At 41.9% G+C, this 18110-nt stretch overlaps 1 protein-coding gene across 45 annotated transcripts in view; it reads right to left on the bottom strand.

The window, feature by feature from the left end:
• Window positions 1–18110, bottom strand: part of PTPRD (protein tyrosine phosphatase receptor type D) — a 995611-nt gene that overhangs the window by 201357 nt on the left and 776144 nt on the right. For 31 of the 45 annotated variants that reach the window (XM_045289116.1, XM_045289125.1, XM_045289152.1 and 28 more), the window contains 4 exons: window positions 16524–16634; window positions 15125–15136; window positions 12810–13079; window positions 8022–8603 (listed from right to left, as the gene is read on the bottom strand). In XM_045289116.1, the coding sequence (XP_045145051.1) occupies window positions 8022–8603; window positions 12810–13079; window positions 15125–15136; window positions 16524–16634 (975 nt within the window). The remainder of the gene's footprint in view (window positions 1–8021; window positions 8604–12809; window positions 13080–15124; window positions 15137–16523; window positions 16635–18110) is intronic. The other 14 variants (XM_045289153.1, XM_045289139.1, XM_045289138.1 and 11 more) reach the window with 1 other exon arrangement.

Consider the following 18110-nt stretch of genomic DNA (forward strand, 5'->3'; position numbering starts at 1 on the left):
AGGAGATGGGGGAAAGGGGGTGGGGGCCAAAAACCCAGGGACACAGAAACAACAAGAGATCTAAAATCAATGGCAAGGAGGGTGTAGAATGCCTGGTTGGGATTGATCAAGTGCAATGTAGCTGAGAAGAATTACTGAGAGGCAAATGAAGATCAAATATCATAGTGGGACAGAAGGAAAGTAAAAGAAAATAGAGGAAAGAACTAGGAGGCAAAAGACTTTATAGAAGTATAAATATAGGCATATATGTATGTAAATATATTAATGTATAAGAATAGAGATATAGGTCTATTACATACATATATATTCAAATACTATGTTTTAAGGTAGCAGATGGACATTGAGTCTCTACGCAAGCACTCCCTCAATGCTATAACACTTTGTTTTAATAACTTGGCATTCTGTGATGCTCACCTTCCTGACATGATCTCTGAAGAAAAAATGGGTGCATAAGCAAATGCAGTGAAGAAAGCTGATGGTGCCCGGCTATCAAAAGATATAGTGTCTTTAAGGCTTGAAGTTAAACAAGTGGCCATCTAGCAGGGAAGCAACAAAGCCCATATGGAAGAAGCACACTAGCCTGTGTGATCACAAGGTGTCTACGGGATTAGCTTATCAGACCAAAACATATAACATCCACCACCACCCCTGCTCCTCTAGGGTGACGAACAAAAGAAACATTGGTGAAGGGCGACAGAAGATGGTATAAGGTATGAAAATAATTTATCAAGGGTTCACGAGGATGGGAGGATGGGGCATGGAGCGGGAAAAAAAGAGAAGCTGACACAAAGGGCTCAAGTAGAAAGAAAATGTTTTGAAAATGATGGCAACATACGTACAAATACACTTGATACAATTGCTGTATGGAGCTCTAACAGCCTCCAATAAAATGATTAAAAAAGAAGAAGAAAGATGGTCCTGGCCACCTACTTCCAATCGATGCACAGCAAAACCAGACCCACTGGACAGCAGATCACAGCCACGGACAATCTAGGAACAGTTCTACTGTTCCCTACAGTTCTACTCTGACACACATAGGGTGACAATGAGTCACAATTGATTTGATGGCAACTGATAACCCTGTAAATTATGAATCTAAGAGGCACAGCGAAATGCCTGTCCTGTTTCTTCTTGGACAAAGAAGGGGTAGTAAGACACCTGGGTGATGTGTCTCAACTACAATTCAAGGCTTCTCCGCAGCTTCTCCTCCTCTTCTTCCTCCCAGGTGGCTTGGAAAGTGATGCCAGGGGCTGTCGGTTAAGCTTGTGGTGGAAAGAGGCATGTCCAGTGGCAGTAGACAGAGAGATTAAATGAGGACTTGGACCATGGGAGCCTTGGACCACCTGATGAGTTTGCATTGTCAACTGAGATTGGCCATGTGGACGGAGATAAAGTCCTGTCTTACGAGAGCTTCTGACTTTTCAGTAGTGGTTAATGATTAATCTTCTAGGGAAAAAATATGTCCATTTGAATGACTAGACATTAACTTAAAGCTTCATTAAGCAAAAGGTCTTTATGAGCTAAATATAGTAGCAGGCCAAGTGTTGTAAATGACACTTTTAGTAGGATTCTCAACTCTCTGCGAGTTCAGTTAGTGCTCGCTGAGACTTCTGTGCACTTGAGTGTCACAAACACATCACCTCATGGCCCTTTTGCGATATTTAGAATAACTCTATATGAAGTAGATGATCCAAGGGGGTGGGGGCCGGGGTGGGGGTGGGCTGTGAGACTATAGCCTTAAATTTCCTAAACGTATTCTAATGGGAAAATGTGTTTGCAAAACGAAAGATTTCAGCACATGGCAGTCTTTCATGTGTCTTTTCTTGTACAGCTTGGAAACTCAGGGGACGCTTCCTTATCTGTCCATTGGCTCTTTATACCATCATTAGGAGCCCCAGTAGCGTGGTGGGCTGGGCACTGGCTTGCCAACCACAAGGTTAGGTGTCAAAGTACCAGCTGGCTGCAAGAGAAGGATGAGGCCTTCCGAGGCCAGAATGACTACAACTTAGAAACGGACGTGGGCAGTTCTACTCTGCCCTCTAGTGCTGCTGGCAGTTGTAATCCAAAGGTAGTGTTTTTAATTAAAAAAAATTTAAGACTACGGTGGCTACGGTGTTAAGTGCCATTGAGTTGGCTCTGATCCATAGCAACCCCACGCACAACAGAACAAAGTACTGCAGGGTCCTTGGCCAGCCTCACCATGGCTCCTATGCCTCAGCCCATGGATGCAGCCACTGTGTCCATCCATCGCATGGAGGGCTGTCCTCTTTTTTGCTGCCCCTCCACTTCACCAAACAGGATGTCCTTCTCCAGGGACTGGTCTCTCCTGACAATATGTCCAATATGTGAGCTGAAGTCTTGTCAGTCATGGCTAGAGAAATTCATTTGTATGTGTTTTCTATTCTACTTTGTATGTATTAATGTATGCCTTTAGGTGGATGTTTACATGTTTGCTGTCTCGCAGTCTTCCCGCACCACATTTCCCTACTGCTGTTCGTCTGCCTTTACCTACGCCACCTTTGGTATCCAGGTGTCCCTTATAGCATATTCCTCACCAATTCCCGGAGCACAACTTTTATGGGATACTCTGAAAAAATGCCTGGAGGAAGGGGGCAGAATGCATCCCGGAAGGAAGTGTTAGCATCCTATGTTAAAAAAGGGAAATCCGATGATGGCCGTAGACCCAATTTAGCGTCTAGTTGTACAAAGTAAACATGAAAATGGAAAATCCATTAGCGCTAAAATACCTCTTTTAAGGTATCCACTTTATTAACATGGACCTAGGTAAGCAGCAGATAGACAAACTGTAACAACAAGAGTCAAAAATAAAAGGCAGCATTGTGGCGGCAGGGCATCAAGACAAAACACTGATGACCAGGAGGCTGAGATCTTGGGGCCTCAAATCCACCCCTGACAAAGTAAGTGGTTAACACTTCACTGTCTGTATCAAGCATGCTCTCGTTTGTCATTAAATAACAGCTAAAGCAAAAGTTAAGTTTTATTAAAGTTGAATTTATAGTGAGAGCTCCCTTAGTCAGTGCTAAAAGTACTTCCAGTAAGTCATTTAAGTGGGGCTTGTAATTTTGGCTTTTGGAAATCAGTCTTTTTCTAGTTTGTTTAAAGAGGCTTGTTGACATATCCTAATGAGAAGATTTATAAAGTGCTGGAACCCATAAGCATGATGTCTCTCACTGCCAGAGTTTTATGTTTTAGCAATTATTCAATTCTCAGTATTTGCAGCCCAACGAATGATCTCAAAACGTTTAACACCAATATTACTCGTTTTTACTTTCCCATCCCCAAACTCTATCTATTGAAGAAAGCACACATAAATCAAGTGACTTTCCCTCAAAATCTACGGAGAGCTTAGAGGGAGCAGGTCAGCTAGGCTTCCTAGGTTCAGAAGGAACACACCTGAGAATTTTGAGAATTCAGAACCTTTAAATGACCATGAACATCAGCCAACATCTTTTTAATGCTTTATACCTAGAGATAGCTATAAAGCACTGAAAAAAAAAAAAAAAGCAAGCAAGCAAAGGAGATTTGTAGGTATAGTGGAGAAATACAAGGGTTTCCACTCCAGTAAAGCGCTACCGTCTCAGAAAGTCAGAAACAGGGGCAGTCCTCCCCTGTCCTAGAGGATCGCTATGAGTTGGCATTGACTGAGTGGCAGTGAGTTATACTTATTAAGATATATCTGGTTAGGGTTTGCAAGCAGCGTTCTATTTGTGCCTCTTTTGTCAATGAGCATGACCTCACGTTTAAAATAAATATAACTGGAAAGAAACCTATACAAAGCTGCCATTTCTTCCTGAGATGTTTTTCTCTCCCCAGACACTGTCAATATTGTCCTTGTCCGTGACCATACAGTCAAGTAAAGTAATTATAAGTGATGGTCATGCCAAAAGTTGAAGCTATTAGAAACGCTGAATTTCTAGAAAATTGATCTGAACTAGAATTTGGGGGGGGACTTAATCCCTTTCAGCAATTCCTTAAGACTGAGCCTTGCTAGTTCCAGCAATAGGAAACCTCGACTGAATACTTTTGTGTCCTCACTTTACATCCGTCTGTGTGACCAGCAACTTGGGATAAAATCACTGATGGTGATGACTTTGCTACTGAACTTGCTGTGACCATCACCACAGCTTCCCTACGTATACACAGAGAAAAAGGAGAGAACGAAGAGAGAAGGCTGTCTTTGGTGTTTTGTAAAATGGTGCTGATCCAGAGAACTGTAAATCATGCTGTCTTTCGGCATCTGAAAGTTGCTCCCTTGATTGTCTTCACTGCCATCTAAGCGATTCCAGCGCACAGTGACTCTATGGGACAGAGGAGAACTCCCTCTGGGGGCTTCTGAGATTTTAAATCTTGATGGGAGAAGAAAAGCTCATCTTTCTCCCATCTCTGGTACTAGCTAGCGTCCATGTATTTGTTTAAAAGTCAACTCCAAAGATGTAATATTTAGGAGGAATTTAGTAAAAAAAAAAGTCATCACTGTGGATTTTATTTTAGTAGCCCACCACACGGATGAAAATTTTAAGGTGGCTATTAGACCACCCTAGTGTAAACGTGATGTCAGCATTTAAATATGGAAGTAAGCCCATCTGAAAGAAAGAGGGAATGACCTTTGCCATAAAATTGCATTATGCTTGGTCATTACATTTGGCTCTAACTTCTCAAATATAAATGCATGCCATGCTTTTACAACTTTTATTTTCTGTTGACAGGAGAATTTGGTTTTCTAAGAAATAAAATATCTCCAGGAACTAGAGCCATCCCAAACACCCCCAAGACTCAGGAGAATCCTCGTATGCAGAGCACTGGAGCACAGAGGGCAATGCCGTCGGTGGCAACTCGCTGACAAAAACGTAACACTGGTTTCCAGAGGCCAGAGCATGTGGTGATTCTCAACATTACTGGAGGGCACCATCTAACTTTTAATCTTAACTTGGCAGAGGTCATATTCTGAGTAGGGCAATTGAGTTAATGTGGCCACGGGACTACAAGGCCTGGTGGTCTGATGTAATTTAATAACAGAACACAGAAAACCTCGATGGGTTGGTCAGGAGTGTCTTAGAGTGGTTGTTACCAGCCTTGGTTTGACGGATCCAACGTTAGGGTATTTCCAAGGACCTTCTTATAATAGTTGTATGTTTAATTCTCATTGATTGAGACGATATACAATGACATAATGACTCGTGTCTGCCAAGATCAATAGGCTAAGGAAACCCTCCAAAATAGCACAATGATTTGATCTGTTCTATAGGCTTAATTAACAAAAGGCCATTTGATGCCAGTGGATGCCTGCCAAATTCAATGATGTCCGTTCCGATATAATTAATGCTGAGCTTCTCCTTTTATTGCTGACTCAGCTACTTCTTAGGATCGTTGCTAGGCCACAATATAAAACTATGATGGAATTTCATTAAACAAAGGTGGCATTACGTGCAGGGATTTGATTACTTTCCTAGCCACTTCACATCCTTTAAAGAATCTACTAAAACATCCTGATTGTATGAATTTCACAAGTACTTTTAATTTCATATGTACTCTATCAGATAAATGTTGTTTTGGCTCGTGTATATTGGAAAAAAATCTGTCTGACATGCGCATGAGGATGACACAATTCCCAGCACAGTCTAGCTTCTGTTGTTACAGCATCTAATATATTACCTATTAGAGCTCCTGGGTGGTCCTTGCCTGCTTGGCTGCCAACTGGAGGGATGAAGTTTGAGTCCACCCAGAGGTGTCTCCAAAGACGGGCCTGATAAACTGCTTCTCCTAAAGTTGGCCATTGAAAGCCACCCAGGAAGTCATGAGTCAGAGTGGATTCAGCAGTAATTGGTTATTATTGCTGATGTGGAAACAAAGCTCATTGATATCAACTCAACGGTTCATGGTCTTATCACCAATAAATGGCAGACTGAGATTCAAACCCTGCTTAGATTACCCCAAGACCAGAGGTTTATAAAACATCACAGCTACAAAGTTTGAAAAGCAGGGCATATTCCAATAAGCTCTCTTAACATCTTTTAATGGTTATACAGTTGATAAAATAATAGCATCATTAAAAAATAGTCTCCAACTTTTAGACAAAGAAAAGTGTCACAGACGTCTACAATTCCCAAGGGGCAGTGTTCACGATGGAATTAGTCTACAAGATGGAATCAGTGGTTTTCTGCCTGACTAAGTAACCCAGTGAGTACCTACAGAGGAACTGCAGAAGTCATGTAAAGAGAGTAGTTCATTCAGTGGGTGTCAAGAAATACATTTAATTGTCAGCGGTCATATAATTTATTAGGGAAAATTATGAAACCAGGAAAAAGCTGATGAGGAGCAGATAGCAAAGGGGAAAAGAAAATAAGGACCTGGCCTTGTTTGCTTATATTCTGAGATCTGTCCACGGAAAGCGGGCCAACACAGTTCATCACAGAGCTTATACAGTCCATGACACAACGAGGCTCAGCAAACAAGAACGATTTCAGTTCAGACACTTGAGAAAATGCATCGTCTATTCCCAGCATCAGCAAAGAGTTGTTCTTGTTCGTGACCGATATTATTACCAAGCGCATAGGATGTCCAAAGAAGGCAATGGCATACTAAACGAAGTGCTAACCTTCTATTACAGTTTGGAGTCACGTGAGTAGATTAAGTTAGATATTTAGGAGAAACTTTGGTAGATAGCAGGTGTTCTGTGCTTCCCACCCAAGGTTGACCTGACCACTGTTTATCAAAGACCAAGGAGTTCTGATATCCTCTTATGAAATTGAACCATTGGTAAAGCCTATGTGTTTCTTCATAATATAGTTTGAGCAACTAATCTAAAACCCAGTTAAATGGGTGAATTTAGCCCTAAAGAGTACTATTAGGACTTGGAAATTGTCATCCTTCATCCATTGAGGCCATAAAAAATTTTAAACAAGTAATTCAGAGTATTTATTTCTAATATTTATTCATTATAGCTTCTTGACATTTTAAGCCATGTGAATACTGGAAATCATTTGATGGTATTATTTTGAACTTTGTGTTGAACTATGCTATCTTAACAAAACTAAGTATTTTAACTTTGTTGAGATTAGATTGTGTGGTAGTTACATATCTGTTATCAATTTGAGAGGATTAAGAGTGAAGGGGTGGAGCTTAGCCTGTCAATTACATCAGAGCTTCATGAACTCATTTAGAGGCACAAAGGAGATAAATAGCTCCGTGGAGGTGGGACACATGCTTACTCCCTGCAAGACATTTCTGATGAGAAACCACATGAAGCCAGATGCAGCCAGAGCCCTAGGACTGGAGAAGCCACATGGAGAACCCTGCCAGCGCTGGGAGGCTTACGCCACTGGATCCACAAGACTTTCCACCCTCTGGCCTGTGATCTTCCTGCATTTGGCATCATTGCACATGTTTCGTGAGTCTGAAGAGGACATTATAGATTGTCCTCTTCTGAACTTGATCTGGATGTTTTCTTAATGTACAATTACTCTTTAATGTACAATGTCCTCTTCTGAACTTGATCTGGATGTTTTCTTAATGTACACTCTTTATATGAAGCTCTTTCTATACACATGAGTGTCTATGATTTTGTTTCCCTAGTCTGCCCTGACTAATACACATTGCCAGAGTACTTTGTATATTCTCAAAATTATGGAGGAGTCATCCTTCCTCCTCCTACAGAAAAATGATCAAGTTATTTGAGTCATGAGAAGGAAGCATATTAAACATAGCCCTCTGTTACACTGCTAAAAACAGTTATTTAATACTTCCGGCAGCCTTGCTTATACCTTTTCAGATGTCTGATCTTAACCCTTCCTTAGGCATATAAGCTATGCATATCACTAAGTTTGTACAAATATTATTTTAATACTGTTTTCTAGCCCTAAATTCCAATGACCAAAGTCAATACTATCTTTGTTCTTCATTTATTTTCTTCCCTTCCCTCCCCACTTCCCCGCTGCCCCACTCCATCTAATAGAACCAGCCCTCCCCCCTCCTGCTCTCTCTCAATCCTGAACCAGACTTACCTCCTGTCTGGGTAATGACTTGTATGTCACTTGAAAGAGGACCATCCCCAATTGAGGTAAAAGCCAAGACTTTGACAGAGTATGTTTTCTGGGGCACTAAGTTGCCAATGGTGGTGATTTGGCTATCAGCTACATTGTGTTTCATCCAGTTGTTGACATGCTGAGTGGGATCCATTGTATAATAGACTCTGTATCCTTGGATCTGGCCATTTGGCTCTTCAGGTTCCTTCCACTGCACCAAAATGGTGGTTGAGCTCAACATGCGAGCCTGGACATCCCGAGGGGCACTGGATGGAGCTTGCTCGGAGGTTTGGGTAAGCACAGGCTCACTGGGAGGCCCGCGCCCGATGTTGTTGACAGCAACGACCCTGAATTCATAATCGGAGTAGGGGCTTAGTCCGGCCACACTGTAGCGTGTAGTCGCCACCCCATCAATTTCTTTGTAAGGTTCCTCCGAGTTTTTAGGTTTATGCTGAATGATGTAGTAAGAGACAGGCTCAGGGTTCCCAGAGTCCCACGTCAGTGTGATACTTGTCGCTGTGCTTTCCGTCACAACAGGAGTTCCTGGAGGTTTGGGTAAGGCTGGGGGGAAGAAGACGGACAGTGAATGCTCTCCATTTCTGACAGGTGGTAAGTATCAAGGGGCTCTATTCTTAGAATGACAGAACTCTGCATCTACAGAAGATGGAATTAGATGGAATTGTAGCAAAGCTCAGTAGTCGAAGTTGACAGAAAACAACAGGGAGACACCCGGGTATGACATGAATTCCAGGCTGCTAGGAGGGCAGCTACTCCTGACGCCCGTGAGAGCATCAGCTGCAGAGTCCCACCCTGTTAGACGGGACTTAAATCTACCACTTAGGAGTCAGGTGATCCCAGGTAGGGGTTTGTTCCTGAATCTGGCTTGGCTTTCATTTCCTCATGTGGAAAATGGATATAATGTTTGTTGGACAGGAGTTGTACTGTATTGATAGGTAACTGTGTTTGTGGTTGCTCTGAGGATCCATGAGCAATTCCAGTAATGCTCTTAGAAAGTCATCTAAGAATGACCATATCTACTTGTGTGCAAGCCGTGTTTTTCAGCACATTTTTAATGAGGTTTTTATGGTTAAATTAAGTGTCTCGGCTGATATTCGGGTTGGCTTACACTCAAGTACATACAGTAGTTGCAATTCTTAAAAAGAGTAAAAATGAGATGCTTATTTTTTTTTGTCGCTGCAAAATCTTGCTCAAAAGATTCTGCTTCAAGAAAGCCCCAGATTTTTGAATACATTAAAATAGAATGTATTATTATAAATAAGTGCATGGCATCTGTCTTATTTTCATAGATGTCAGACTTAGGTAGCATTCAAAAAGTTTCCTATAAGTAATCTAACAAATTAAAAATAAGTAAATAAAATAACTGTAAGTCAACTTTATTTTCCTTCTTAATATTAAAAAATCGCTAAATGAATGAAATGGAAACATAAATGCACAATCACTTTTTAAGGTATGTGATGGGCGGTGGTTGAAGTTTCCCAAAAGTTCATGGAAAAACTCCATTATCTTTCAGTCCTATTATTCCACAGACTTTTGGAAGTCACCTCACGTGCTACCTACCTAATGATCTATACTAACAATATCTGAGATTATAGCACATGCAAAACACTTGGAATTAAATCCACATTTTTAGAGATTTAATTTTTTTTTCTTTTAACAGAACAAAACTCAAAGTGCTGCTAATTATGAACACACACCATTTACACAAGTGGCCACCCAGATAAAGTACCACCTCATCCTGCAGGTGCTTCCATTGCTTCTGGAAGACAGTGGTATTAAAGTGGAAAGGGGAATTTACTAGTTGAGGTTTCAGCGGAAAGTTAGTAAAGCTCTTGTGTTTAGTCTGACCCTTTTCCAGCCTGTCGGCTTTTCCACAGTAGCAAACTTTCACCAGGCTGTTCTTTTGAGTGTGATTTACTCTGCTTTCTTACCTCCACCATCACGGCTTTCTGTTATTTCTTTATCTTGGGAGAGGAGTTGGGAGGGCATCAGGGAGAGGCAGGACAACAGAGAAAACATTGACCGACATACTAATTCAATGTGACGTCGGCTTTTTGAAAGCCCTGAAGTCTTCAGTAACCTTTCTAAGTATGAAAGCTGGCATTGGACAGACCCCACCCCACCCCCCAAAAAAAGTGGTTAAATATGTTTATATTTCTCTAAGAACTATAGAACAATAACATAGTCTAACAATAACATTTTTTCTCTCTCGGCGTCTTGCTCTTTAGGCCTATTCCTGGGGTTAGTTGGGGCTCTAGTTGAGAAAACTGCACTGGATAGATCGAGGCCATCAGCTCTAGTTTCTTAGATGGGGTGATCCACTGTACTTTCAGCTATTTGCTTCTACTCCTTTGTTAGCATATCATCCTAATTTTAAATACGAGAAGAATCTGGACCCACAAATTACAAGATAAGATTAAAAAGTTAAATATTTTTACAAAGATGAGGTATTAAGGCATTTCCAAGGGAAGCTACCCATGGACCCCATGGTGGGTGGCTGGTTATGCACTGAGCTGCCTATCATGAGGTCAGTGGTTCAAACCCACCAGTCACTTGGGAGCCTTGAAAAGGCCTACCAAGGAGCAGTTCTTCTCTGTCTTGAAGGGTCACTGTGAGTTACTCAAGTTGATGGCATCGGGGCTTTCTTTTTGGTGTGGGAGGCTATGCAATATATACAGAGCTTATAAGGTGGATATCACAAAGACAGACTCTATCTTGAAAAGTATGGAAAAGAAAGTGGGAAGTTAAAAAGGCACATATATAGAAGGTGTGAGGGGATTTTAGTGTCCAAAAATGTAAGACGTAAAAGCCATTTTCATAAACATTTTGAAGTTTTAAATTTTTCTTCAAATTATGCAGTACACATTTCTGAACACATTTTAATATGTCGAAGTCAATGAGTAATTCATCTAAAATATTTCACAGGTGAGGTTGACTCCCCAGTTTCTTTATAAGAAAAATTCTAACTCTTCTTTTAGAGTTTCTGTGCACAGGTGAGAAGTTGTGCCATCTTAAAACAAGACTGGACCATATTAATTTTAATAATGGAGTCTGCACTCTGTCAGACCCGTTTTTTTGGTCTCAGAGCTTTTGAATCATGATTTCTGGTACTAGACACACTACCCGGCTGTAAATCTTTATGGAAACAAAACGCCTCATCTTCCTTTTGCCGAGTGGCTGGTGGGCTCCAACCCTAACTCACTACACCATCAGGGCTCCTTACTTATTGCACAGTAGTTCTCAGTTCAGGCTCCCTTGAAGGTCACAAATTGGAACTGCCCAATATTTAGTTCCTAATAAAGATCAAGTGATATGTGGGACAATCCCAAGCCCATGTAATTTGCACTGTTCAAATATATCTTTGGATCAAAGGGCACCATGTGAAGTGTCTCTTGACCTAAATATGTGGCACAACACACACTTCTTTAAATAAAGCCAGGATGCACTTCCTCTAGCTCAGGCTAGCTAACACTACGTTACAATATCCTTTTTTTTTTTTTTTTATGGGTGAGTGGAATGAAGACTGGTATACAGCACATGTTTTATATCTCAAAACTTGAGCTGACAGGGAAAACGGAAGCCAGTTTTGGAATCAGCAGGTCAAATACACCTAGAAAGAAGTGTAACCGTGAACACACCAGAATATGCTTGGGCCAGTGCAATATTTAGTCAAGGAAGTTTACCAAACATAGTCATACAGAGACCTTTGGCTCAAATATTCTAACTTGACACTTGGCAAGAAGGACATGATCCAGCTTCCCAACCCTGTTGAGTTTTCAAGGAAATCCAAGGTCTGCTCATGGTTCTATTGCTGACATTATGCTTGCGCTCAGTCACATTTCTTGTACAGTACAGATTATGGATGCAATTCTTAGATAAAAACAAGGCGGAGACTTTAAAAAAACATGCAGCACAATATCACATCACTTAATTACAAATGTCAATAATGTGGTGACTTTGTTCAAATGTCAAATTATCAGTGCTCTATAGCATATATGTAATATATACATTACATTGAGGCCTGACAACACCAACTAAAACGAGTTTTATACGTTTTAAAATTAAAGATGGTGGTTTATTGCATTTTCTTAGAAAAGGAAGGCAATTTGTATTCATTCAGTAATTATGACAAGAATTTCCCCAAACTTAAAGTCATCCTCCCATCCACAGCCATCGAGTAGATGCTGACTCATAGTGACCCTGTAAGTCAGAAGAGAACAGTGTGTAGCAGTTCAGAGACTATAAATCGTTTAGGAAGCAAACTACCTCCTCTTTTTCCTGCAGAGCAGCAGGGGTGGGGGTGGGTAGTGGGGTGGAGGGTTCGAACTGCTGACCTTTCAGTTCAAAGCCTGATCCTTAACCCACCACACCACCAGGACCCCTCACTTACCCTCCGTCTGACCTACTGTACGAGTTGTCTAGCCTTCAGGGAACACTGGTTGAGAACAAGTGGTACCGACTCAGCCCCAATGGTGCCTTGGTTTCAGAACTAGCCACTCTTGGAAACCCTGCCTGGAGGCGGGATGAGTCAGCATCAACTACTGGCAAGCTCCACTTGCCTTTTTCCTTTTTTTCAAATAATTGCACCACAGTTATGACTGGGATGGAAGTATGAGGGGAGAAACCTCTATGTGAACACTGAAAATTTGAAGGGAATGATTCGGAATCCAGAGGTTAGAAGTTTGGGGAGGTAGGACAGGGATGAGTTGAACCTATCCAGAACCTTGGAGCAGGAGTCAGAGAACATACCTTTGACAGTGATCTGTGCTATTGCTTCAATGACACCCAGTGTCGACATGGCGACACAAGTGTAATTTGCTGACTGTCTTACATCATTCAGTTCAAGGACATTTCTTCCTATTGGCATATCATCTTCAGGCGTCAGATCTTCTGCCCCCAGCATCCACTTCACATAAGGCATTGGTGACCCCACGGCCACACAGGTGATATTAACACTTCCACCTGGCATGATTTCGTGATTAGTGGGTGGGATAGAGAATCTTGGTGGGACACGGCGAACTGGAACAAAACACAAGGGAAGATAATAACATATACAGGGCAAGAAAAAGATGGCTTGATAAACGCATGACATGCACCAGACAGACACCATTAAACAAATTAAAACAGATCATGGAGTGTCCAGAAACAAAGCATAAAGAAAAACCTGTGGATAATACAGACCATACGAGTATGGTGTGTGTATACACAGAGAGCTTTAGTTTGTTTAGTCATTGCTATCAATAGACACATTCATACAAAAGCTTATTAAGACCTATGAGGCCCCTACAACAAAATAAAATAGACTATCTACGTACTAACAATACACACACATCATGCACAAGATATACACACAACCATATACATGCATGTATATGAAAAAACATCTTATGCAGGCATGTATATGCAGAAAAGGAACTGGAAGGTCAGCTGCCAAGTCCAGGTTGAGTATCAAACCCAACTTCATGGGTGGGCCCTTCCAGCTGATGGGATTGTACTTGTGGGAACCCCACGGTCACAGACCAGCCCTGGCACCCATCACCTAGAGTACACTGAAGTGCAATTTTATTTGCTTTCAGACTCAAGAGTGGATGCAGCCTGAAGACCTCACACTAACACTGGAACAAACACAGAAATATATTCATACATACACATATATATGCACAGACATATATATATGATCAATTAATGGTCACAGAAGAAGAAACAAGGCCAGCACCAGTAGAGATACTGGACGAGGTCATATGCACGGCATGCACAGGATGGAGTCTGAAGACCCATGCTGAGGTCCATGGAACATGCGGGTGATCCAAAGCAGCAGAAGAAACAGCAGGGGGACAGGATTTAACACCCGGGCTGGCTGTCAAGTACACTGGCTGAGACAGGAGTGGAAGGGATGGCTGGGTTGAAAGTAGGAAGATAGGAGATTAGGGCCGGGTTTTTATGGGTTAAGGATTGCATATCTGGGAAAAGAGCCAAGTAATTCACATTCCAGGGTCCCCTTTGGCTTGGTTGGCATGTAAGGGTGAGAAAACACATATGGCCAACAAAATCTAGTGAACAGCTCGTTCTGCCCACATTCAAAGGGAGGGACATAGGACCTAAAACACACAGCAGGACATGACATTCAAAGAGAAGGTCATATATTACAGCAACATGACACAGATAAATTCACCAAGGGGTTAAAGATCAGTGTTCCTGCTTCGGACAAACTACATGTTTAGGTGTGGATAATACGCATGTCTTGGACACCGGTCATGGAGAGGGTTAAAGACATGGCGATTTCCTCTCTGGTTTTCAAGTGGCGGGCCATTCACACTATGAGTGTTTGAGAGTAAGAGGGCGGTCTTTAGGAGTAACCTCAATACGGGTGATGAATCCAATTATGAAATTCTAAATTAACTCATCAGCAAGCAACCTCATGACCCCAAGGAGATAATTCATCAAGGGAGTAATTCTGTCTGGAAACTTTGGGGCTACCCTGCAGGTTGAGATGGATGCACCTCCATCCAGTGGTGTAAGAGGGCTCCCTGTGATGGCCTCAGAGCTAAGGACAGGCACTGGAGACATGCAGAGAGAGCTCAGCATGCCCCTGCAGCCAATCCACAGAGGCCACCTGACGCAAGGAGGAGCCAGTGTCGATTCTGGAGGCCATGTTGAGAAAAGCGGAGGAGAGTTTAGTCCTCATGCTTGGGATGAGGGGGGTCGGCTAGAAAAAAAAAGTCATCTAGGGGCAGCAGGCATCCACGTGAGGCAGAGAGTAGAAGGGAGAGGGAGACGGGAGGGGTGGGGCAGGAAAGAAAGCAGGAACACTGACCAAGTTCACCAGGTCTTAGAGAGTTACGTATTACCAGTTAACCATGCACCCCGGCACATTCTCTCCCGCCATGCACCAGTTAGACACCACCAGCAAGCATCGGAAGCCAGGGCCAGGGCATTCTTGGCTACAACATACCATGAACCGAAAGGAGAGCACAAGGCAGCTACATTCATTTCATTTGTACTCTTTGTTATTGGTTTTAATGAATAGTTTTGTAAGGTGGGTAAAAAGTAAAAAACACACCAACCTTCTCGCAGCTCTGAGGGATGTAGGGGGTTTGATGCAGAACACAATGAAATGAGGAAAGGAGAGAAACAAGGGAAACACAGAGAGAGTAAAAAGGCCATATCAAGGCTTAACTGCTACTCGAACATCTTTAATTGCTCTAGTTAATGAAGATTAACTACTTCTACTGGAAACGTTAGCACTTCCTCACGAGCTAATGCGGTATTAGAAACAATAGCTAGCATAATTTTGAAATTTTTTGTTGTTGTTGAAGAAGGTTACACATGCCTCATGCAGCAAAGGGGTTCACTGTTGTGAGAAAAAGGGCCAAGGGGCTTTCGAACAATTTAGGGAAGAAATGCTGTCCTTCGTATACCCCACCCCAGGCTCACGAGAACAGTACCACAGGAAAAGAGTCCCAGGAAAATAAAATCGCCTCTAACCAAAATTTCAAAATCAAGCTAGATATTTTCTTAAGCACCCACCCTGTGGTTACAAGCCCTCCCAGCAGTGGTCTACCCCCACCCCACCCTCTGGTTTCTTTGGTTATCCACACACAAAGTTGACCAGAATGAGAACTTTTCCATTTCCATGGCTACAGGAACAGCCATTCAGAGGCGCAAACTCTAATGATTTCTATTACTTTATGATAGGATATGAAAGCAATCCCACAATTCATTCTTGACCCAAGGTCAAATGATGCCAGTCCCAAAACATAAATAAGTAAAATCAGTATTCTATGGCAAAGGAAAGATTAAACATTTCAGTTTGTCCTAATTTAAACAAATATACCTCTGTGTGGATTTACATTTGTTATATCTAGCCACATGTATACATACCCTATGTTTATTAATAAGAAAGTATATACAAATAAAAAGATGGAAGAAAACACTTTGCGTGTAGCATCTTCCTTTCCTTGAAGATAGCAGCTTGATTCTTATAGTTTGGCACCAGGGGTCATGAAGGCACAACACCCGGATGTGAGCACTTGCACAGAGAACTGATTAGTAGTAGCAAGCTAAGCAATGGCTTCAGGGTTTGCTATGGAAACAGCAGAGAAACAACAACAGAAAAAGGAAAGGGGAGCGGGGCGGAGCAGGAAGAAAACCCAAACAAATGCAGAGTACAGTTCAATCAATGCAGGAAAAATAGACACCCCAATGTAAAATGCAAATATACTTACAAACCGCAAGCCTCAGGAGAGATTATACTCAAGAGTGATACTGGGTTTGTGTGTGTTTTGTTTTGTGCATTGACAGTAAGAACGTCTCGCTATGTTTTAAATCTCTACGCAGCACCACGTCACTGTGATCATATCGCTGGGCTAACTACTGGCACAGCAACCCAGGCCTGTCCTGTCGGTATCTCAACTCCCCCTGAGCCTGCACCAAGACCCGACGCCCAGGCGATGTCACTCCTACCTCTGACATATAAATTGGCAGGGGCCGAATAGCGAGTGCCCGCGCTGTTGGTGGCAACACACTCGTATTTCCCTTGGTCGGATTCTTCGCTCTGTTCGATCTGAAGGGCGCCTGTATGGATATAAAATACATTGCCAGAGAGATGGTCAGCGAAGGTTTTCTCTGCTCGGAAAGCTAACCCTCTTAACAATATAAAAAGCCTGAAAGGGAAGGTCCGCTCAACGTCGCTTCAATCTCTCGCTAAGGTGCACAGACAGAAAATGATGCGATGAGAAAAACATATAAAGATTATTTCTTTTTTTTTTTTAATTTTCATTAATCGTTTTACATCAACCATGCTAGCATAAGACGACAATCCTCTCTTTTCCCAAGCAAGCCTTAATTAGTCATCATTACACTCTTATTTCCTAGGCTAATAAAATGAAGATGGGTGAGACTGCTTCAAGGAAGTATGGCTTTTAAATAAAACAAAAGATTAATTGTTTTCGTTTTTTCACTTTTTGGTTTTGATTTCGTTTGGTTTCATTTTGGTTAACAAAAGTGGCGCAAAGATAGGAACGCGCGGAAAAAAGAAGAAGAAGAAAAAAAAAAGGAAACCAGGCTGGGTTGTTATTTCGTTTGTGTTTTTGTTTTCAAGAAAGTCTTCTACGGAAGAAAGCCAAAAATTCGCAGCGAGCACCAAAAAAAAAAAAAAAAAAAAGGCTGCACAAAGCAAAAAATGAAAATTAGTCATTAGAGGTTATCAAAATATCATTTAAAGAAACAAAACTCCCTTAAGACATGCAGATTTTAAGAAAAGAAAGACATTTGGCCCCGACTTACAATCACTTGATTACATTTGCTGGAAAACAAAGCAGTTGAATTAGGAGATTGGGGGAAAAAAGTTAAAAAGCATTGCCTGTGCCAGCCAGGAAGGGCCGACCAACCACTGCTGTGAGGACCGCGAGGGAGAGCCCCCAAGACACCCATCAAAATCCACCAGTGGGATTAGCAGTGTGGTGTCACAGAACCCCAAGAAAAATACAAAACAAGAATTACAAAAGCAAGGCACATCAAGTCAAAGGATGGAAACCCAGCAAACGCACACACCCCACCAAGAATCCTGAGCACCTTTCGTTTCCACGGCCCGCAGGACGGAAGATCCAAAAATCCAGAGGCGAGACATCCAAGAAAAAAAGAAGGTGGGAGGAGAAAAAAGCGTTGATGTCAGGTTGCAGGTGAGTGGGAGCGGGCAGGCAGGCGGAAAGGGGAGGGGTCATTCTTGGACTCTTTAAGACATTCAGAGAAAAAAGAATTGAAGACCCAAAGCAAAAACCTTTTGAAAGATAAAGACAAAAAGCTGATGCTCCAGGCTGTCCGTCTGCATGTCTGCCACTGTTCGTCAGACCACCCTGGCTTTGGTCCGGAACAAGAACAGCTAAGGAAGAAAAAAAATGATCTTTTTTTTTCTCCAGTCGGACAAAAAAAAAGGCAAAAGAAGAAAAAAAAAAAAAAAAAGAGAAAAAAAAAAAAGGAGGAAGAAGAAAAGGAGGAAGAAGAAAAGGAGGAAGAAGAAAAGGAGGAAGAAGAAAAGGAAAAAGAAAAAGA

This window comes from Echinops telfairi, unplaced genomic scaffold (genome assembly GCF_000313985.2).
Source record: "Echinops telfairi isolate 266 unplaced genomic scaffold, ASM31398v2 ScPeMD7_25;HRSCAF=90, whole genome shotgun sequence".
Classification (NCBI taxonomy): Eukaryota; Metazoa; Chordata; class Mammalia; order Afrosoricida; family Tenrecidae; genus Echinops; species Echinops telfairi.